The sequence below is a fragment of the Podarcis bocagei genome (genome assembly GCF_964188305.1).
Source record: "Podarcis bocagei genome assembly, chromosome: 11".
Classification (NCBI taxonomy): Eukaryota; Metazoa; Chordata; class Lepidosauria; order Squamata; family Lacertidae; genus Podarcis; species Podarcis bocagei.
The window spans coordinates 848,508-870,895 of NC_138136.1; the positions used below are offsets into that span (position 1 = coordinate 848,508).

Sequence of the window (22,388 nt, forward strand, 5' to 3'; positions counted from 1 at the left end):
CTGATTTAAAATGTTCCCCAAATGTATTCAAACAAGTTAGAATTTCCCCTGAGTTTTGGAAACAACAACAACAACTTATTATTTATACTCTACCTATCTGGCTTCGTTTCCCCAGCCACTCTGGGCAGCTCCCAACCAAATATTAAAAACACAATACAGCCTAATCAAGCCTAATCAATAGAAATATTATTTTTTAATGGGAAGCATATACGTACATGTATCTCAGTGCTATGAGACTGGAGCCAAGGGAGAGTTATGAGCCACCCTTTTGCTGGATTGTGTGTGAGGGAATGTAGAAAGACCCCCAGCTTGAAGATGACCAATTTTACAGTTGTGGATGAACCTCTCTACTTATTTTTTCTGCCCTACCCCTAATACGCTTTCTTTCTCTTCCAGGACCGCTATATGATCCTAGGTCAAAATGGTTTTTTTGTGAATCCTTCAGACTCATTGGCCATCATTGCTGCCAATCTCTCCTGCATTCCCTATTTCCGCCAGATGCCCGTGCATGGGTTTGGTAGGAGTATGCCTACTAGCACAGCACTCGACAGGTAAGGCAATAAGATTCACTAGTGTGACTGATTCCTCAGAGACTTCAGCATCGTTCACCAGAATGCCAGTAACACCAAAAGCAGCTAATTAGTGATACAGCTTTCAGTATAGACAGCAAAATATTCAAATAGGATCCCAAACAAGGATTGATGTACCCCCTTATTAAAAACCTGAAATTGTTGGTTCATTTTAAGAAGTATTGTGATTTGGATTTTTTTATTTTATTTGGCAAATATATGTAAAAGGAAGAATATATATATTTTTTTTAAAATATGATCTGCTGTGACTGTTTTCTGCCTGTAGTTTTATGGGCAGGACAAGTTAATCTTGATCAAAACAGTTGGCCAGCATCTCTCAGGTGAACTGGGCTAAGTATCTGAAAATCGTTACAACCTTCCTTTTTGCAGCTCCTTTTACCCAGAACAAGTCTATTTGCTGAAAATTGTTTTTGATTCATATGAATCTATAGACATGTACACTAACCTCAGCAATGTAGTGGGAATGATGTACAGATCAGCTCTATTGCAATATTTCAGCTATTTACTTCTTCTGAACAGTAGTCTAATCAACAGTTCCCTCATGGTATTCAGAGGGCCTCATTTTTTAATGAAAACTCAAAGCAAAAGCCTAGGTCTTGTCCTTCTGTCCACAGAAGGTTTTTTGATATTAACAGAAGGGGAGGGGAGGCAATTTTTGCAAATTTCCTCTAGTACTCTTGCCCCTCCTAAAATATAATTGAGAGGATCGGCGAACCCTCCAGAATAGGGTTACCAGACGTCCCCGGTTCCCAGGGACAGTCCCCAGATTTGCAAATATGTCCCCAGACAAATTCCGTCCCTGGAAAGTCCCCGGATTTTATTAAATGTCCCCGGGAAACATGGCAGCAGCAGTGGCAGTCTCAGCAGCCTGGAGCCAGACTTCATTGAAAAAAATCTGGTAACCATAGGCTAACTGGAAGCAGAAGAGAAGTTTAAGTGGGGAGGGAAGGAAAAACACTGAAGGGACAAGAAGCACGCGTGAGGGGAAGGAGGTGGCTAACTGGATTCAGGAGAGGGGAATTTAAGGGGGGGGAGGAAAGGAAGGCAAAAGTTCTTTCTCCCCCAATCCAGCCCCCCTCTCCCTCCCACCTGCATGTTTTCTGGCTGCCTGCGCATCCCTGGCAGAGAGGAGGAGGAGGCGGCGGCGGCTGTCAGCTGCACTCCTAGCCACCGGAAGCTGAGGCGGGTGGGCTGGAGCCTGCGTGCAGTGCAGCTAGGAAGGAATTAGCAGGAAGGACACAATCCATTCCCCTCCACTTGCCAAAGAGCTGGGGATTTCCCTGCTCTTTGTTGCACTTGTCTGCCGCCAGTCCCCTTGCTCAGCGCGTCTGCTTACTACGAGGTGATGCTGCCATGGCCGGCGCTGAGCAACAGAAGGGGAAAGGATCATGTCTGCCTGCTAATTCCTTCCTAGCGGCGTCACCTTGCAGCAAGCAGATGCGCTGAGCAAGGGGACTAGTGGCAGACAAACGCAACAAAGAACAGGGAAATCTATTGTGTTTAGCATGTGTGCCTGGTGTGCATCTTGTTTTGTTGGCGCTCAGTTGCGGGTACATGTTGTGTGCCTGTGCTTCGCTGAAGGAAAGGGGAGAATTCTGTTCGTGCTTATTGCCCATGGTTCCACGGTGGCTTTTCAGCCGATTCCCCACACCTCACTTTCAACGCATCCTGCTATGTGAGTTTGCACCAGGGCTTCTAGAGAGGAGCAGCGCGCTGCGCTTGGCATCCCGATGCTCATGCTCATCCCTCCCCTTTATGCCCCTTTCCTCTTTGGGCCACGCCAGCCGCGCTCGGATTCTTTTGAATGCGTGTTTCTTCCACTGGATTTAATATATTGCATGGTGGGTTGTTGTTTTTTTAATCAACCAAGCTCAGTTTTAAAGCAAACTTTGATCTGTGGTGTTGCCTTTTTTCTTATTTTTTAAAATATCTTTTCTCTCCCCCCCAAAAAAAAATTTAATTCATTTTATTTATTTATTTATTTGAAAAGTAAATTTTACAATTTTTATGTAAAAAAATCTGGTAACTCTACTCCAGAACAGTGTGAAAGGTGGTGCAGGGGGAACTGGTGACAATCACCTCTTTCTTTGAGCAGAGGCCTCTGCTAGATCAAACCCTCTCCTATGAGCAGGATGACTCCTTCCATTCATGGAAGGGCACAGTTGGATGCAACCCTAGGCAAACAAAATGTTCCTATGATCAAAACTCTAGGCTTTACTTGGTTTTTATGGTAAATTGCAAATAGTGTCTATAAAGAAAAAAGTCAATTCCAGATTAATTTGGCAGAATAAACTGACACAGGGAATTTCCCAGTGTGGATTGTGACTTCTGTTACTTGGAAATCAGATCACCATCTGAAGATAAATGCATATTGATGTAGAACATGAAATAACTAGTTGACTCAGTAGGCTGTTTCTCTTAATCCGGACTGTAAAGAAAAATAAATGATAAGAATTTTAAGTGCCATTATTCTAATTCAGCAGTGATGGCTGTATTCAACTATGTTTTTCCAACTTGTTTATAAATATTCTGACTTAATTAAAACTGCACATTGATTTTGTAAATGTTGGTTTCTGAAAATGTTATGTAGCTAAGACAGATTTATTTATTTATATTTTTAATTAAGATAATACAGCAACAGTTTTCGTTAGGCTATAAAAAGAAGGGAGATCTGTGCAATGCCCTGCTTATCTACCATATTTTTCGCCCTATAGGACGCAATTTTTCCCCTCCAAAAATGAAGGGGAAATCTGTGTCCGTCCTATGGGGCGGATGCAGGCTTTCGCTGAAGCTTGGAGAGCGAGAGGGGTCGGTGCGGATAGCAGCCTGCTGCCGGGAGCGTGAGGCGCGCTGAAGCAGAGCGCCCCGCGCTACAGGCAGATATCCACAGCCTAGGGAGCCCCCCCAAAAAAACTAGGTGCGTCCTATGGGCCGGTGCGTCCTATAGGGCGAAAAATGTGGTATATCCAGATGTCAGTGCTGGTCTTTCCCGATGTATACGATGGGTTGTAAAATATTCCATTACATCTGGTGGCTGTTCTCAAATAATCTAGCTTCTCACTAGAGTAAAGCACCAGTCACAGTGACTGAACAAGCATGTGAGGAACCATCTTGCTCTGTTCATATTTGAAAGAAAAGATAAGACATTCTCCCACCTTGTCTATTTTATCCGAAGAAGCTTTGCTACAAATTCTGAAAATTTCATTCCTCACATGGAAATGTTGCTGCCAGTACTTTGGTTTAACAGGAGGGCAACCTGTAAGCACTGCAGCAGCACATTTCAACACCTCCAGTGAATATTGTCTAGTGACAAACCCCCAGTGTTTGCAGCATGCCAAAGTTAGCAAAGCATTGCAGTCCTGGTTTGAAGTACTGTAAGTATTTTCTGTTCAAGTGTTCATTGAAGTGATGTGAAAAATACTTGGTTAAGGAAAATCTCGTGTATAAACGATTTCTATATTTCACATTATCCATGAATTTGTGTATTACAAGGTGTCAAGAAAAAGGCCCTCCCCTTCATCTAATTTGAGGAGTGTTTCTTTTTTAAACATTGCCTTCCACACATACTGGAAGAGCTAAATTGTCTTTGTAGATTATGCACTGGCATGCTTACAGCTTCCTCACTTACTAAGCTTCCATTGGTGTACGTATTGTGGACATTCAGCTAGTATGCTACTTATGTTTACATTTGATGTGTTTCTCGAGGCAAGTCCAGCTCCTTTCCTTTCTGCTGCCTTTGATGCTGGATATTGGGTGACTTGATGTGTCATGTAACATTTACATGTTTAACAGGATAAGGCAACTGTACTTTTGGCAGCTTGTCTACAATCTCATTATCACAGCTTGTAATGATGAGTACATTCCTTTATGCCATGGTCACAACAGTCCATATTTCTGACATGTACAGGATTTTCTTTTCTTCTTCTTCTTCTTCTTCATAATAATAATAATAATAATAATGCATGCATGTATTTATTTATTTATTTATTTATTTATACATACATACATACATACCTACCCCGCCCATCTGGCTGGGTTTCTTTAGGATATTAGTTTTCTGCCAAGCATACTAATGACTGTACTGTTTCAGCCAAGAACTCTCCATAGATAGCAGCTGCAAATGAATAACCTGTCAAAACTGTGGGATAATATTTGGAGGTTGGAGCTGCTCTTAGATACAGGAGCTGGTGCTTCTTTGTAGATTCCTTCTTAATGTTGATTTTTGTGTTAATTCAAAGCAGCTAAAAAAATTCCTGTATAGAGTCCTTGGTGTCCCTGAATTTTCTCAGAGTTTCTTAAAGTCAAGCAGACTAAATTTTTCTTGAGCCCTTCTTTTTTTTATTGCTATAAAGGTATTTGAAGTCTGAAAAGGACTAAATTTCATCGATCCTTTCCCCAGATAAATGAAAGACTAGATAGTGCTGAGTGTGTGGGCAGTCCTGTTTTTAGTTAATATTTACAGATGGAAGTAGAATAGCAGTTAAACTTATTTCTGCTGTGGCCTTGCATACTGAGAAGTAATTTGGTACTGCCTAATGTCCAGTACAGTCATACCTCGTGTTGCGTTTGCTTCATGATATGTTTTTTCAGGTTGTGTCCCGCAGTGACCTGGAAGTACCGGAAAGGGTTACTTCTGGGTTTCGCCGCTTGCGCATGCACAGATGCGCAAAATGACGTCACATGCATTTGCAGGAGCGGCAAATTGTGATCCGCGCGTGCGCAGACACAGGTTGCGTTCTTTTCTGGTTGCGAACAGGCCTCTGGAATGGATCCCATTCGCAACCAGAGGTACCACTGCAAAGCTACTGTAATTACTAGAGATAATCATAGACATGGGTTATGGAATATAAGTTTTCACAGGAGTTAAAACTAGTAACAAAGCAACATGAATTGCAATTTTAAAACTCCTGGTTATGTGAAGTATGCTGTTTTGTGTGAAGGATGCTGTTTTCTTATGGATAACTTCTTTCTTTAAAATATCTACAGTTGCTTTTTAAATAGTCGCAGAAGAACAGAAGTGTACAGAATAATGTGAGAAGCTGCTTTGCAGACAGAAACTTCAAGGGCAGCTGTAAATAGGGAGGTCATCATGCCTGCTTCGGTGCCAGAATTGAAGGGATAGGTCTGTTGGAAGGGAACTTCATAATTTTGAGGTTATTGCTGTGAAGATCCTGACTCTTGCGTATGCCAGCCTAACTGATTTTAAGATTGTGCCCTTGAGAAGGATATTGATGGCAGTAGATCTAGGCATGATGATAGGAGTGAAGGTGCTGCCTCAGAACACCCATACAAATCCCTTTGATCTTGAAAGCATTCACTGATGAATGCTAAATTGCATACCCAGCCGCAGAGTCCCCTGCCCACAGATGGAAGTAGAATAGCAGTTAAACTTATTTCTGCTCTGGCCTTGCATACTGAGAAGTAATTTGGTAATTAAGTTATCATAATGAGGTGGAAAATGGCCACACCTTTATTGATTTCAGGTGTAGGTAAGCCTTAAGTGTAGGTGCAGCATTAGTGTTAGAACAGTTGTGGATAGGAATCTATCCATTGGCAAAATAAGGAGATGTTTTCAGACCCACCCACACAATTGGACTAAACATCTCTCTCTCTCCTCCTTTTGCACTATATGGTGACCTCCTTTTCTAGTTCATGCTTCTAGTTAATGCACAAACTCTCCCTTGCAAAATGGTTTCCAAGACCAGGAAGGGAAACTTCAGCCTTCTTGTTTTTGTACACTCTTGTGCTGATTGCCGCTGGTTTTCAACATGCATAATCAAAGAGTGATAGAGGAGAGCACACAACTCTACCTGTTGTTTAAAACAGGAGCCTTTTCTTATAAGCCACAGCTCTATGGCATAGTCAGTCTCTGGCGTCAAAATGACTAGGTCCTGAATCCCCTTGCTACTAGTTACGATGGTGGTAGAGTTGTACAGTACAGACCATCTTCGAACTTCCCTCTGTTGCTGGGGAGCAACAAGAGGAGAGAGCTGTTGCACTCATGTCCTGCCTGTGGGCTTTACATAGGCATCCGGTTGGCCACCTGATGTGGGAACAAGATGCTGGATTTGATGGGTCTTTGGTTCTTGCTGTGTTATATTCAAGCTCTTGAAAAGAACCACTGGCCCGGGGGGCGGCGGCTCATAGCTTCCAGCTTGAAGCAGCAGGTTGAGACACTTGGTCTGGCCACCTCACTGGTTGCAGTAATCCTTGTGTGACACCTGCCCAGAGGTCCCAAAGTGCTATCTCTTGCATTGCCTGGCTTTTTGACCTCACATTGTTAGCATTCTTTTATTTTTTTCCTTTCTCTTTGCTCAAGATATAGGAAGTAGCTTTATCTTGCATCTGACCAAGGGGACACTGGCTCAAGGAAGCTTATGCCACCAATATATTTATTAATGGTTTAAATATGACACAACTCTTAATATTTATGTAACACGTGTCAGGAAAATAAATAGCTCCTGCAGACATACTTTAGTCAGTCTTTTAAAAAGTCTCTGTACAGGGTGTTATCTCTGTTCTGCAGAACAGAAGGGGCCTGTCAACATTTTATTGTCTTGGAATAAGCCCACTATAGTTCATGAGCTTTCTTTACTTTGATTGAATGTAAAATATGTTGGAAACGATGGGATTTATGAGCCATAGTCACCACCTTATTGCTGTTCATGGCATTGATAGGTTAAAAATAATCTGTTTTCAGTTAAGTTGAGAAAAATGAGTATGTGGAATTCATACTCAGCTGACCCAGATGAAACAGGATGACCTTTTAAAAAAACTATTGCTGAGCAACTTATGTAGCACATCTCCCTCTTCCTTGTTTTCCACAGGAACACTGCAAAGTCAGGCACCAGAACTATTGTCAATATGCAGTGCATGCGTGTTTAGTTCCACACAATAGGAAGTAGGAACTTTGAGCCAAGAGCTTTTGTTTTTGGAAAGCTGCTGCTAAGTCACACATCTTTGTTGGAAATGCTTGAATTTTCTAGTTTTTCCCACAATAGCACACACTGTTCCTGCCTGTGTCCTTGATTTGTAGAAAACATGTGAATGATGTTTCAAAAGCTGACAACTGCTGACACATGGAAAAGTATTTTTTTGAAGGATTTTAGTAGTTAGAGCATTTCATGGGGAAAAGTTGCACACCATACTGAAAATTAGATAATACCCATGTATCCAAAGTGGAGAATCCCCATGTATGTTTCCTGAGCTCCTGAGAAGGAAGGGCAGTATATAAATGTGATAGATAATAAATACAATCATAGGACTTGCACATGGTAGTAGTGCAGATGTGATCCTCCACGTGCAAAAGTAAAGATGGCCTGTTGGTCTTGTCACAAGAAATCTTCATCATTTCTATCATGTAACATAGGAGAATGGCTGGAATCACTTGAAGGGGGAAAGTCTAAGCCTCCCAAGAACATTGTTCTAAAATTGAGCAGGTTGTGTGTGCAGAGAAGCAGTAGCTCTCTGTTTCTTGTCTGGATATTGCTATTTAAAGGACTGCGGCTGCCCAGCACAGAAGACCATCTGCTGCGAGTGTTGCAGAATTAGCCCCCTGCTTTGCAGGAATGCTTCTTCCACTGGGCCTTGGGCAGGGCCCTGGCAGACTGACTGACTGACGGCAGCCTTGGAAGTTGAGGCAGCCAGATGACCTTGGTTGGAGGACTGCTGGATTGGGTGGCTGTTATTCCCCATCTGTTTAGAATGTTTTCAACTTCTTTTAATGGTCTTAATTATTTTTAACTGTTTTTAACTGACAACTTATTTGTGGTCAAAGTCAGGTCTCTTTGTTGGATGTGCCTGAGAGGAGAGGAGTGAGAGAGAGCAGGGGGCCCCAATCACAGTGGTTCAAGGTAGGGGGAGGTATGGCATGGGGGGGGCAGGCCGAGTAAGGGGCACACAACACAGGCAGTTGGTGACTGTGCCGTGTGCCAGCCCCTCCTCCATCCTGGGGAATTGCAGTTGTCCTATCGGCCAGCCCTTGGGTCTGTGGCTCCTGTTGCTGAATGCCAGGTCCTTGGCTCATTCAGGGAGACCACTTGCGCTTCTGGACCCTTGCCCCTCTTGGCCTATAAAAACCAGCAGGGAGGGGACAGCTGGCTGGGCCAGGGAGATGGTTAATGCCTCTTTACGAGAGGGGGTGGTCCCTGCCTGCTTGAAGGAAGCAGTGGTAAAGCCACTTCTCAAGAGACCTTTCAGTGGCTTTTGATACCCTCAACCATGGTATCCAAATCAGGGGTGGGTGACACCGCTTTGCGGTGGTTGCACTCCTACTTGGATGGTCATTCCCAGAGGGTGTTGCTTGGGGAGTATTTTTCAGCCCCGTGGAAGCTTCGATGTGGGGCTCAATTCTCTCCCCTGTCCTGTTTAACATCTACATGAAACTGCTAAGTGGAGGTTTGGAGAACGTTTGTCAGCAATATGCTGATGACACACAGCTCTACTTCTCCTTTACATCCTCAGGTGAGACAGTGGAAGTGCTGGGCCATTGTCTTGTCTTGATAATGGACTGGATGAGAGCCAACAAAGTGAAGCTCATTTCAGATAAGACGAAGGCACTGTTAGTGGGTGGTTCCCTAGACCGGACAGCTGGGAGGTTGCCTGCTCTTGATGGGGTTACACTTCCTCTGAAGGAGCAGGCTCGTAGCTTGGGGTTGGCTGGTGGCCCAGCTATGCCCCTATCTGAACAGGGATAGCCTAATTACTGTCGTCCATGCCCTGGTAACCTCAAGGTTAAATTACTGCAACATTATATGTTGGGCTGCCTCTGAAGATGGTTCAGAAACTTCAGTTAGTTCAGAACTCAGCAGCGCACTGGGACAAGACCATTTGAACGTATTGCACCAATCCTGGTCCGACTGCACTGGCTGCCAATTAGTTTCTGGGCCCAATTCAAAGTGCTGGTTTTGAGGTATAAAGCCTTAAACAGCTCAGGGCCGCAATACTTCAAGGACTGCCTGTCTCCATATGAACCTACCTGGACCCTGAGATCATCCTCTGAGGCCCTTCTTCATGTGTCTCCTCCTTGAGAGGTCCAGAGGGTGGCAACACGAGAACGGGCTTTCTCTGTAGTCGCTCCCCATTTGTGGAAGGCTCTCCCCAGGGACGTTTGCCAGGCACCTTCATTATACACCTTTAGGTCCCAGGCAAAAACGTTCCTCTTTAACCAGGCCTTTGGCTGATTGACATCCAGTGCCCTTTTAATGAGCAATGTGTTGCAGAAGAGGGCATTATTGGGTTGTTCTTTTTTAATTTTTATTAGGTATTTAGTGTTTTCATATAGCAATTTTATCTTGTGAATAAATAAATAAATAAATAAATGATAAGGAGTCCAGCTATAGGTTTTGGCACTTTTAAGCCTCAAAACTATTAAGATCTGAGGGTGGAGTTTCATGTACAGCCAAAGAAGACCCACCCCATAGAATAACAGCTTCTTCTGACGCAGCTTTCTGAAAGCCTCGTCTTAGCTTAACTTTGATGCACAACACAAATGTGCATGCTCACATGGTTCTGCACTGCTGTCATGATTTGTTCTGAAGAGCTTGCAGTTCCTGTGGCATTTATACTCTTTCATGCAATGCCAAACTCTATGTAATTTCCTCTTTGCAAATCTTCTGTACGCAGGAATAGGAATTATCCCCATCAAATAAGGCATAACACACCTGCTCCCGTTTGCATAGTTTTATGGTTAATAGTGTTTTTGTAATGAAGCTCATAGAAAGCATTTAAAAATCACGTAGTTGAAAATTCTGTTGAATCAGACTCAGAAAACTCTCAGTAGATAACTCACAGGTAAAATTTTCTTCTGGAACTCATTTCTCCACAGCAGCAAAGTCTTTTCTCAACACTACCAAAATGAAAGTTTCCAAGTTATCGTTATTTACACAGGCCCATCTAACTTGGCACTGGTTTTTTTCTTAATTCCTGTAGTATGAATGTTTCTGTCTAGATATGATAAAGCACTGTACTGAAACAATTTAATCTTCATGATTTATTTATTTTTGAAAAGAGACAGGAGGAACCTATCTATGCACAGGAAAGCATAGGATTGGGCTCAAATAGTTGGCCTTTGAGTCTGGGGACATTTGGCCTGATTATCGTTCTCTAGTATTCTGCAGACTATCAGTAATTCATTCACAGCACATGGGGAGCATTTCCAAGCCAAATTTGTGTGTAATAAGCTTGCCATGGAGCTCTAAAGTAATCTGCCTGGGGTGAGGCTTTGAACATTGCCATTAAAGGAGATAAAAAGAACGAAACATACCAAAAAGGTCCAAAGGGACACAAATGTAACTGGGCATATGAGAGGAGGTGTTTCCATAGATGAGGCGTCTTTTAGGCAACAGGGACATGTCCCGTGGCCTTGTCCGGTGGGAAATGCTAGTCATAATGGAGCAGAGGAGGCAGGGCTGTCTTTAGCATATGTGACGCTGGGGTGCAAAGATCCACCCAGCGCCCCCAAATTTAGGGCAGCCTGGAGGGAGGGAAGCTTTCAGCGTGGTGGGCAGCGGGTTCCCCAGGCAGGAAAGTAGCGTGCGCGGCTGGCAGAGGTGACCCCCCTGGCGCCAGGGGAGGGGTTACAGCATGGCCCTTCGTCGGCCTAAAGCGTCCGTCTGTTGGACGAGTGGGCAAAGGAGCCACCCCTTCCCACAGGCGGGCTCTGCAGGGCAGGGAGGGGAGAGGCTGAGATGTTTTTATAGAGGAAGAGGTGGGAGAAGAGTTCCTAGGAAAAGAAACGCTCGAGGTGAGGCAGGCATTCCTTGGTTTATGAAGAGCGCCCTCTGCTACGGGGCAGCCCCCCTCCACTACTCCCATGGGGCCACCCCTAGAGGCCGCTGCAGCCCAACCTGCGTGCCAGGGCAGGGCAGGGGCGCTACGTACCCAGCAGCAGCAGGCGGTGCATCTGCTTGTATCCCCTTTTCTGCTCCTTGAGCGCCCGGTTGATGCTTCCACACTCGCCTTGCCTCCTTCTCCGCCTCCCACTCTCCCAAGGTCTCTGAAGCGCCAGCGGCTGCTGCTTCGCCGCCGAGCCTGACTTGGGCTTGCCCTGAGGTGCTGCCACAGCTGTGAGGGGTGGCAACGACTGCCGCCCCTTGTCCTTCTCCGCAGGAGCCGCCCCATTGCCTGCTCTGTTCTGCAGGAGCAGCAGCAGCCTGTCTAGCTGCTCCCACAAGGTCTGAGGGACAGTGGACCGGCCCCCTGCTGAAAAAGTTAAGAACTTAGGCGGCTTCAGCAACGGGCGCCTGGCACCCCCAGAATTTGGCGCCCGGGTGCCCCGCACCCCTTGCACACCCAGGTAAAGACAGCCCTGAGAGGAGGAAACAGGAAATTGATGTTAATTGAGATGCAGCATGTTTGGTTGATTCCCTTGGAGCCTGGCTGGTAGCTGAAGAACTGAAGAGAAAGGAAAACCTGGGTTCCTTTGAAAACCTGGGGCCCCTTCTCTTTCTTTGAGGCCTGACTGGAAACTGTGGTCCCCAAATCCCACACTCTCTGCTGAGGCCTGTTGCAATCTGCCTGTGCCATGTGTGCCATGGTCTATATGTCAACCAGTTCAGGGCAGTTCTGATTCTGACTGCCTGATAGATATGACTTTGCCTCATTACAGATTCACAGAGGAAACCCCCTGGCAATGCTTTCTACCCTTGCACAGTTGTGAATTTGAAGGAAGTGTTCATTCATGTATTAAACCCATGATGGACAGAGTCGTGGGGAGGATGCATGCAAGCACGAGGGAAAGAGTGAGATATGTGACAAGGCCCCTTGTGGTCCTATGCAGCCTGCTGTCAGGTGGGGCTTGTTCAAAGCTGCTCTCATTTGCTGGAAATGGAGGCTCTGCCACCCTCACTAAGGAAGGGAGAAAAGGACAGCTGAAAGCTCCTGGATGGCACAAACCTTCAGACATTGCTGAACAAAAACTCCTATCAGCCCCAGGCAGCTTAGCCAGCTTAGGATGTTGTGAGCCTTGTAAACAAGCAATCTCTGTTGACTACCCCTGTTTTAGGGTTTTCAAGGAAAGCATCAGCACTTCAAATTAGACATGGAAGATAATGGGCACCCAGGGAAGTTTTTTAAAAAAGACTGGTGAGATACCATCTGATAGCAGCTATCTGAAACTATCCCGTTCATTGAGTTCATTGTCTGAGGCCCTGTTCGAAGTGCCTCTGCCTTCAGTGGTTGGACTAAGGATAAAGTCTTCACTGATGTGCACTTCAGTTATAAAGTTATAAAGGGACATGCGTGGCACTGTGGTCTAAACCACTCAGCTTCTTGGGCTTGCCGATTGCAAGGTCGGCAGTTGGAATCCTCACGTCGTTGCTCTATCCCAGCTCCTGCCAGCCTAGCAGTTTGAAAGCATACCAGTGCAAGTAGATAAATAGATACCACTGCGGCCACATGACCTGGAAAAGCTGTCTGCAGACAAATGCCAGCTCCCTGGCCTGAAAGCTGAGATGAGCACTGCACCCCATAGTCGCCTTTCACTGGACTTAACCGTTCAGGGGTCCTTTACCTTTACTCCAGTTATGGAATATCCTTCTCGGAGATGCTCAGTTAGTACAAATACCCTCATTTATTTCAGGTGATGAGTTAAAATGATTTTATTTTTTCAAGAATAATTATTTTACTCTCTCAAACTTTGCACAATATGAGGGAGGCATGGCTTCCTAATGGATGGAACATTGCTTTATCTGAACGTCTGGTCAGACATATAGTCTGGGGAAAGCTAAATCGGACAGATTGGACATGGCCCGGTCTACATTTTTTTATTATATAAATAGAGAGAGTCATATAAGTACTCTTTACATGACTCCCTCCTCATTGTGGTTAGGCTATATAAACTATATAAACTCATCGCAAAATCTTGGCTGTATGTAAGTAACCGCATCTTTGTAATTTGTTCTTTATACTGGATATGTTCCGTGTATAGTTCTGTTGTTGTTTGTATGGTTATGTGTTAGTTTATGCATATGTTTATGATTAATCCAATGCCATTTATCTAGAAAAAGAGGTGCCGGAACTCACCATGAAACCTCCTTTGCTCTCTTATAATGGCAATGGTGCCCACCTGAGAGGTGCTAGAATTGAGTTCCAACAAGTTCTGAGTGAAAAAAGCCCTGGTTAAATTAATGCAATTAAAATAATAATAAAAAAACCATTTCCACAACTTCTAACAGCTGCAGGGGGACAGGAAGTGGGTGTTGACTGGGAGATAGATTGTAAGGGCTGCAGCCAGGCCACAGAGGATTCCCCTCAGAATTTGGGTGAGTGCCTGGAAACTGAGCTGTAGAGGAAGAGAGAGGAAAGACAATTATTGCTTAACTCTTTCCCCCCCCCCCATCTGAGGCCTGAGTGGGAGCCTTACCCAACAATCCTGTGCTCCCTATGAATTCTGTGGTCCTCCTACAAATTATTTTAAATCACCAAACTGCCATTTGGTGATATTGGTTTCCTTAAATTGAGATGTTCGAAAGAAATGTTCTAAACTGGTGGTTGTACTGAAGATGGTCCCTGAGAACCTTTTATTTCCTTAGTAAACAATTGTGCTAAAATCCAGAGGGGCACATGCCAAATTTCCCATACATATTGCAAAATCAAAAAGCAGTTTATTTGGGAAAGATTGAGGGCACAAGGAGAAGGGGACGACAGAGGATGAGATGGTTGGACAGTGTTCCCAAAGCTACCAACATAGAATCATAGAATCATAGAATCATAGAGTTGGAAGAGACCACAAGGGCCATCGAGTCCAACCCCCTGCCAAGCAGGAAACACCATCAGAGCACTCCTGACATATGGTTGACCAAACTGCGGGAGGCAGTGGAAGACAGGAATGCCTGGAGTGCTCTGGTCCAGGGGGGTCACAAAGAGGCGGACATGGCTAAATGACTAAACAACAACAACAAATCTATTTATTATTTGAAATAATTATCTTTTTCCATATCCTTTTCAGCTCAAGACATCTAGGTCTCGGTGTTAGATACACACACAGACACACTCTTTGTTTTGGGGTGTTTTTTTGGCGGGATGGGATTCTACTAATATGTTTAATACACAGGAACTTCCTGACCTAAAGGAGATACTATATGAAAGCTCTTTTGGCACAGGAGTAATTTCCCACAACTTTAGGGGCTCCATTGAAATAAAGTGAGTTTTATTATTCCAGGAACTAATTTAATAGAATACCATGGTTCCTCTGCCTAGCTGCTTTTATTTCATAGCCTGGAGAGAGGCGTGAGGTGGGCAGACAACCACCCCTTACCACATGATTGGGACAACCCCATGTTTTGGTATGCAGAGCTGTTGCATCCAGTTTGGTTCTTTATCTTTCTTCCGATCCAAACACTCTCACCACAGTTAATTCCGTCTCTCAGCCAACCAAGTCAACCAAGATGGTGGTGGGTGGTGATGATGATTTTATTTAGATTTATTATCCTTCTTTCTCCCTAACATTTTATATCAAGAGCGAACCAACAGGGACAAAGAGGGGGCCAACTAACTTGGTTGCCTAGAGCTTAGCTTGTCTTCCAGGTGCCACAAGAAAGCTGCAGAGAAAGTGCAGGACAGTGCACACCCCGGGAATGATCTCTTTCAGTTTCTGCCTTCTGGAAGAAGGTACAGGGTTATAAAGACTAGGACTAGCTGCCTGAGAAACAGTTTCTATTCCAATGCGATTTTGGTTTTAAACACAGTGTAAGGCAGTCTCCAAAGGAGTGTATTGTATTTAATTATGGGGTATCAGAGTTTTTAGGGAGCTAACCAGGTTGGGATAGCTGGGATAGCAGGCTTGTTGGGTTTTTAATGTCTGATGTAGATTTTTTTCAATTTCGTTGTTCTGTATAGGACAATGACAATAAAGATTATCGTATCGTATGGAAGGCACTTCTGAGTAAACCTGAATCGAATTGTGCTGCAAGTCAGGATTAATGAATGAAGTGATTTACCGTATTTTTCGCTCTATAACACGCACTCGACCATAACACGCACGTAGCTTTTAGAGGAGGAAAATCTGTAGGCATGCCACCCGTAGGCATTCCCTCCATAACACGCACAGACATTTCCCCTTACTTTTTAGGAGGAAAAAAGTGAGTGTTATGGTGCAAAAAATACGGTATATTGTGTCATCAGTGAACCTGGAATTTTACCAACAATAAGCCAATAAATCTGGAATCCAAAAATAGTCATTTGCATCAAGGGAAGGCACCAGATCAAGGATGTACTTCAGAAGACAGTGAGATGCACCAGCTGCTGCATTGTATACAGTGCTACCTCGGGTTAAGTACTTAATTTGTTCCGGAGGTCCGTACTTAACCTGAAACTGTTCTTAACCTGAAGCACCACTTTAGCTAATGGGGCCTCCTGCTGCTGCCACGCCGCCGGAGCACGATTTCTGTTCTAATCCTGAAGCAAAGTTCTTAACCTGAAGCACTATTTCTGGGTTAGCAGAGTCTGTAACCTGAAGCGTATGTAACCTGAAGTGTATGCAACCCACTTTTCCTTATGATTTTCTTCTGTTACTCCTGGTTTGCAGTCTTGTTCAAAATGTTCTTAGAAGCCCTTGGTCAGTTTGGTCCATGCTGTCAATTACTTTCTGATATCCTTTTGAGCTTAGCTGTTCTTCTTGGTCTTAGAGGTCATCCTGAATTTTTCAGTCAAAATCCAGTTTTCCATAAGACTGATGCCAAGTGGAGCTCTTTTGGAAATGTAGGCAGTGGATATGTGAACAAGGTCAAGCTGAGTTCCCACAAGTTGGCCTGTGGGGTCGCTTGCTTGCGCACACTATTCAAGACTGTTTACTCTGGAATTTCCTGTCATTTGGCAAGGGGGCTGGATTAGATTGCCTCTTTTGCTTCATTCCCGTTGTACGCTTGCTCAGCTCAGTGCTTCCAGTTATCGGTCCTGTTTGCGAAGGCCTAAGATCCCAGTCCTTTTTCAGTTCATAAATTTGAGACGATGGAAGTAACAGCTGTAACACTTGACCATTTATGGGGGATTGGCAGTTGTTTGGTTCTCCTCTGAGTGTATAAACTTTATACCTTTTAAGGGAACACAGTACATTCAGAGTGAAGATATCCAGAAGCCCAAACTTGCCACTGTTACAGTGTTAATAGGGTCAAATGAGAAGTACAGGCATGAGAATCCAGCACTTAGAACAGAGAGGGAAAATAAACCTGAAAGTTCTTATCTTAATTCAGAAATTCTAGGTATGATCAGAGGGATTGCAGAGTGAAATGCTGCTTGAACTATTGCTCACAAATTCCTGGTGGTTTAAGACACTATAGAGAGAGGATGCTTGGGGCAGAGAGAAGGAAGTGTTCATGATTGCTTCCCTTGAAGGATTCTACTAGAAGTAATAGACTTAAGACTGCAGTCCTGTGCATAGACATTGGCTATGAATCTCCATTTAATTCCAGGCTTATTCCCATAAGACATGCCTGATGTCTTTTGGTCATCCACACAGCATAGTTCTGTGCTGCTACCATAGACATTTGCGGTGACTTTATGAAGATGAAGAAAGTATGAAGAAGCTTACACACTCTTGAGTCTTCCATGTTGCATGGGCTGCGTACCACCTCCCCGCTTTATCTGACTCCCAGATAGACAGGACAACAGGACTTTGGATCTAACCAGGCCACAACTTTCTTGATTACAGATGTAAAGGTTTCGGCATAGGCATTGGGGATAACTGTTGACAACCAGCCTGCCTGCTGGATGTATACCTTTATTGGGGTCAAGAAATACTGGAGCGAAGAATGGAAGTATTGGAATAAAAAAGCTTTTCTTTTTAAGTATATTTTCATTTTAGTTTCTCTGAACTTAAAAGATGCAGCAGATTTTTATACAATATTTTAACTTCTTCTGCTTTAAGAGGAGTTAGTATTATTGTGTAGTTGTTGGTGTCAGTTTTTTAAAACACACATACCATGCAGCCTACATTGGAATTTCACATATACAGTGAAACTGTTCTTAACCTGAAGCACCACTTTAGCTAATGGGGCCTCCCGCTGCCACTGCGCCACTGGAGCATGATTTCTGTTCTCATCCTGAAGTAAAGTTCTTAACCTGAGGTACTATTTCTGGGTTAGTGGAGTCTGTAACCTGAAGTGTATGTAGCCTGAAGCGTCTGTAACCCGAGGTACCACTGTATTTGCTATTTAAATAAGAATACACATTTGAACTTCCTTCAAAGGAGAGCCAAATAATCCTATACTGCAATACTAATTTTTTTTAATAGGCACAGACTTCTTTCTGAATAAGCATGCATAAAATTGCCCTGCAAATACAGGGGGCTTCTCCTATCCTACTGGAATGTTTTACTTCTTTAAGCAGCTGAGTTTCAGTAGTGATTCATGAGAGGTGGTTGGGTGGCAGCTCCCTCCTCCTGGCATGGGTGCTGTCACTCGCTGGCACTGGCACTCCTTAGGTGTGCTCCCCTGACTTTGCCATTGCCCTCTCCCAGCAAGTGTTGGAGCTGCCAGTACAAGGAGGGCAAAGCTCCTGCTTCATGCCTCTCCTTGAGCCCGGTTGCTGCTGAGTTGAGCCCCACTATCACAAACTGCTTTTGAAATGCCACCCAGTTTCAGAAGCAGTTTGCCATGCACTGATGTGGGAGATGTTGTTCAAGGAAAATATCAATACTAAAATTTCCTTGGGCTCATATAACAAGTTTTGCTACTGTTTAATAACACCATAAGTGGACCACAAGCTTTTTTTGATGATCCCTGGAACCTCATGCAGTTGCCTCATTTCCCCATTCTATCAAAGTTCCTTACTTCCTGCTCCTTCCCCACCCCACCCCTGCTGGGGCTTTTTAAAGTAGTTTCCTCTTTTTGTGTGGTTTCAAGAGTAATTGGAAAGGCAGTATTCTATGTGAAAAAAAATCATTTGATATTGTGCGGGAGAGGAGAGAAAAATCTGGTTGTATGGATTGAAGAAATGATGTTTTTCTGCCAGCTGTCTGAGAAAAAGTTGGTAGATTTCTGGTGTGCATGTGTACATGTAGATAGCTGTACCGCATGTAAGTATAGCACACTAAAATTAGAAAGGAATTACTTTCACTTGCTTTCCAGCTGTATTCTGTTACACAAATAAAAATCCTCTGCATACTTATTTGCAGTGCTTTCCCCCCTTAAAAACTGTTTAGGGGTACAGTACTCTCAATTTCCTACTCATACTGAAATACTGGCCCTCAATGAGGCCAAACTTAGATTCACAAAATATTTAGGGGTATGTGTACCCCTGAGCCCCCCTGAAAAGGCACTGCTTATTTGAGAGTAACTTCATCAAACCCAGTGGGATTACTTCTAAGTAGATGGCATAGCACTGGGAATCCCAATCTTTAGTAGCAATGGTGAACATTTGTTTGGAGGTTCTAGCAGGGGAGCCCAGCTATCGTCTACCCTTGACCAAAGAACGGTGCTCTCCTTTTATCTGGGATGGTCGTCCTCTTCCATTGAGTGCACAGCTTCGGGAGGGGCGCACATGGAGTGATGAGGGAGGAAGGGGACACCCGCCTGGCCAGCCAGATCAGCCGAATCAACCCTGGCGATCAATGGGGTGACAGATGTCGCAGCCAGATCGCCCTCACATCCAGCAATGGTGAAAGTTGAAGCACGGTGGTCTTCATTCTGGATTAGTTGATCTGGAACACTTTTGTGTGACCATCATTGGCTCCAGCTCTACTAAATGCTGCCATGCAGCCCCAACTGCCCACCCCTATTTACATTAAATAGAAATTATTTCCAAGTTTTAGTCTTTATGCCTGCTGGCTTTTTAGGGCTACTCTGTGTATGGGCTCCTGCAGCCTAGAAATATATGTCATTATCATGCAAGCAAAGCTACAGACAGGAACTCACTGCATTTCTCTGTAACGCTGACAGTAAAGATAAGTGTTCTTGGTAGATTACACAGTACATTCCAAGCATCTTATAAGAGTGAATCAAACACTTTGTTCCATTCAGCAAGAAGAGGTTGGAACATAATCTGCTGCAAACTGTTGTGTGTGAATCTTTGTGTATATATAAGCAGTATAAACTTTTGAAGTAGCATTGAAGCAGAGGGAGAAAGCAAGTTTAATGTCCCCCTCATATAAATAATCTACTAAAACAAGTTAGTGGTTTTGTGCTTACAAAAAATGGCAATGTTTAATGTTGGAAATTTTTGTAGACATGATTTATAGGACCCTGGTGTCTTTAGAGAGTATTTATTCAGATTTGTTTCTCGTGTACCAGGAAAAGACATGTGGTAGGCGAATGCACCAGCTAGCCCAGCTTTGCAGAAAGAAACAGTATGACTTAAATCATGCTTAACTTCCTCTCACTTGGTGCAATGGAAGAGACAGTGATAGCAAGTACAATGTGGTATCATAGAATCATAGAGTTGGAAGGGACCCAACCCCCTGCAATGCAGGAATTTCAACTAAAGCATCCAGGACAGATGGCCATCCAAACTCCGCTTCAAAACCCCCAGTGAAGGGTTGAACATTCCACTACTGAACAGCGCTTGCCGTCAGAAGTTGGAATCTTATTTCTTGTAACTTGAAACCATTGATTCAGGTCCTAGGCTCCAGAGCAGAAGAAAACCAGTTTGCTTCATCTTCCATGTGACAGCCCTTCAGATATTTGAAGATGGCTATCAATTCTCCTCTCATTATTCTCTTTTCCAGATTAAACATGTCCAGTTCCTTCCGCCGTTCCTCATAAAGCTTGGTTTCCAGACCCTTAGTTGCCTCCTCTGCACACATTTCAGCTTATCAACACCCTTCTTAAATCATGGCACCCAGAACAAGACATTGTATTTCAGATGTGGTCTGACCAGGACAGAATAGAGTGGTACTATTACTTCCCATGTAATGGCTGTTTGCTAAAACACAATAAACCAAACCAAACTAAACTTCCCTTGATCTTGACACTATACTTCTGCTGATGCAGCCTAGATTAGCATTAGGTTTTTTTAAAGGTTTTTTTTATTGGGTTTTATAAACAATAACGTTACAGAAATAAGGATACCAAGTTCTCTCATGTCATTAATGAACATATCAGAGTGCTCTGTAAATGATAGTTAAAGCCTTTATATATCAACCTTTTGTGCTCTTCCACACCCGCCCAATATTCCTGACCCTTCTTTTGGATTCTTTTAGCTTCTTTTAAATTCTTATAGACTTTTATATTCACCTTCTGTTTTAATACCTTTTAGCTTTACTTTACAAAACATGTTTCAGATTTTAAATAACTGTATTGCACCCTTTTATGCTGGTCTATGACTGTAATAAAGATTTGTATTGTCTTGTTCTGCTAGTCTCAGTTCCATTTCCCTCAGGTTTTGTTGTTGGGTTGTTGTCATCTTGGGGGAGTGTTGTGGTCTCAGTGCTGTTCACCATCTCCCTGGTTGGTGCTGTCTCGATCTCCCTGATGATCCTGGTTTGAGATCTGCTTGGTGTCCTCTTGGAGTGGTGTGTGTTATAATTAGGAGTTGTGGTGGTGGTGGTTCCTGGGTGTTGTTGGGTTGCTGAGCTGAACAGGCGTTGTTGACTGGTGGATTTTACAGAGCGTCTGGATTAGGCAGCCATTTTTTCGCATCTGGACTGTGTTTTCAGGGCTTCTCTGGAGTTTCTGTGGTTCCTCAGCAGTGTTGGCAAAGCAGGGGGCAGACAAACAGACAGTCAAGTAGACCAACAGACAAACAGTTGACATCAAAGGGTTAAGGGGCAGAGATGCAAGAGACAGAGGGAGTGGGGCCAGAGGGAGGAGGGGGGTTATTGTGGATATCCCTGTGCATACACACCTACACACTCATGCGCACAATGGGGGGGGAGTGGGGTCCAGTTAAGGGTGGGAGAGGGGATTAGGGATTCGTAGTAGAGAGTCACAAATTAAGACTGGCAAGGTTGTGTTTAGGAACAGAACAAAACAAAACAAAGGCAAAAGGGAAAGCGGAAGAGGAAGAAAAAGGAGAAGGAGAGAGAGAAAAAACAAAAAAGGGAGGGTAAATTAATAATAATAATAATAATAATAATAATAATAATAATAATAATAATAATAATAAATTTTATTTATATCCCGCCCTCCCCAGCCGAAGTCGGGCTCAGGGCGGCTAACAACAATCAAATAATCAGTCAAATAATCACACAATCTAAAAATATTTCATTATAAAAATTAATTAAATCAAATTGATGGCAACCAATTCTTTTGCCAGAGGAGGGAGTCAGGCTGCGCCCTGACCAAAAGCCTGGCGGAACAACTCTGTCTTGCAGGCCCTGCGGAAAGATGTCAGGTCCCGCAGGGCCCTAGTCTCTTGTGACAGAGCATTCCACCAGTTTGGAGCCGCAGCCGAAAAGGCCCTGGCTCTAGTTGAGGCCAGCCTAACCTCTCTGAGACCTGGGACCTTGAGGATGTTATTATTTGCAGACCGTAGGTTTCTCTGTGGGGCATACCAGGAGAGGCGGTCCCGTAGGTACGAGGGTCCTAGGCCGTATAGGGCTTTAAAGGTTAAAACCAGCACCTTAAACCTGATCCTGTACTCCACCGGGAGCCAGTGCAGCTGGTATAATACCGGATGAATGTGCTCTCGCAGCGAAGACCCCATAAGGAGTCTCGCCGCGGCATTCTGCACCCGCTGGAGTTTCTGGGTCAGTCTCAAGGGCAGCCCCACGTAGAGCGAGTTACAATAATCCAGTCTGGAGGTGACCGTCGCATGGATCACAGTGGCTAGGTCAGGACGAGAGAGATAAGGGGCCAACTGCTTAGCTTGGCGGAGATGAAAAAATGCCGCCTTTGTTATAGCTGTAATCTGCGACTCCATAGA

At 44.0% G+C, this 22,388-nt stretch overlaps 1 protein-coding gene and 1 long non-coding RNA gene across 3 annotated transcripts in view; both read left to right on the plus strand.

Moving 5' to 3' along the window:
• The window catches only part of PGM5 (phosphoglucomutase 5), a 168,434-nt gene that overhangs the window by 94,130 nt on the left and 51,916 nt on the right, over nucleotides 1-22,388 (plus strand). For both annotated transcript variants that reach the window (XM_081213736.1, XM_081213735.1), the window contains exon 6: nucleotides 397-551. In XM_081213736.1, the coding sequence (XP_081069862.1) occupies nucleotides 397-551 (155 nt within the window). The remainder of the gene's footprint in view (nucleotides 1-396; nucleotides 552-22,388) is intronic.
• LOC308597892 lies at nucleotides 17,957-21,541 on the plus strand. Its single transcript, XR_014013259.1, has 2 exons — nucleotides 17,957-20,916; nucleotides 20,952-21,541. It is a non-coding gene; the product is annotated as an uncharacterized lncRNA (long non-coding RNA).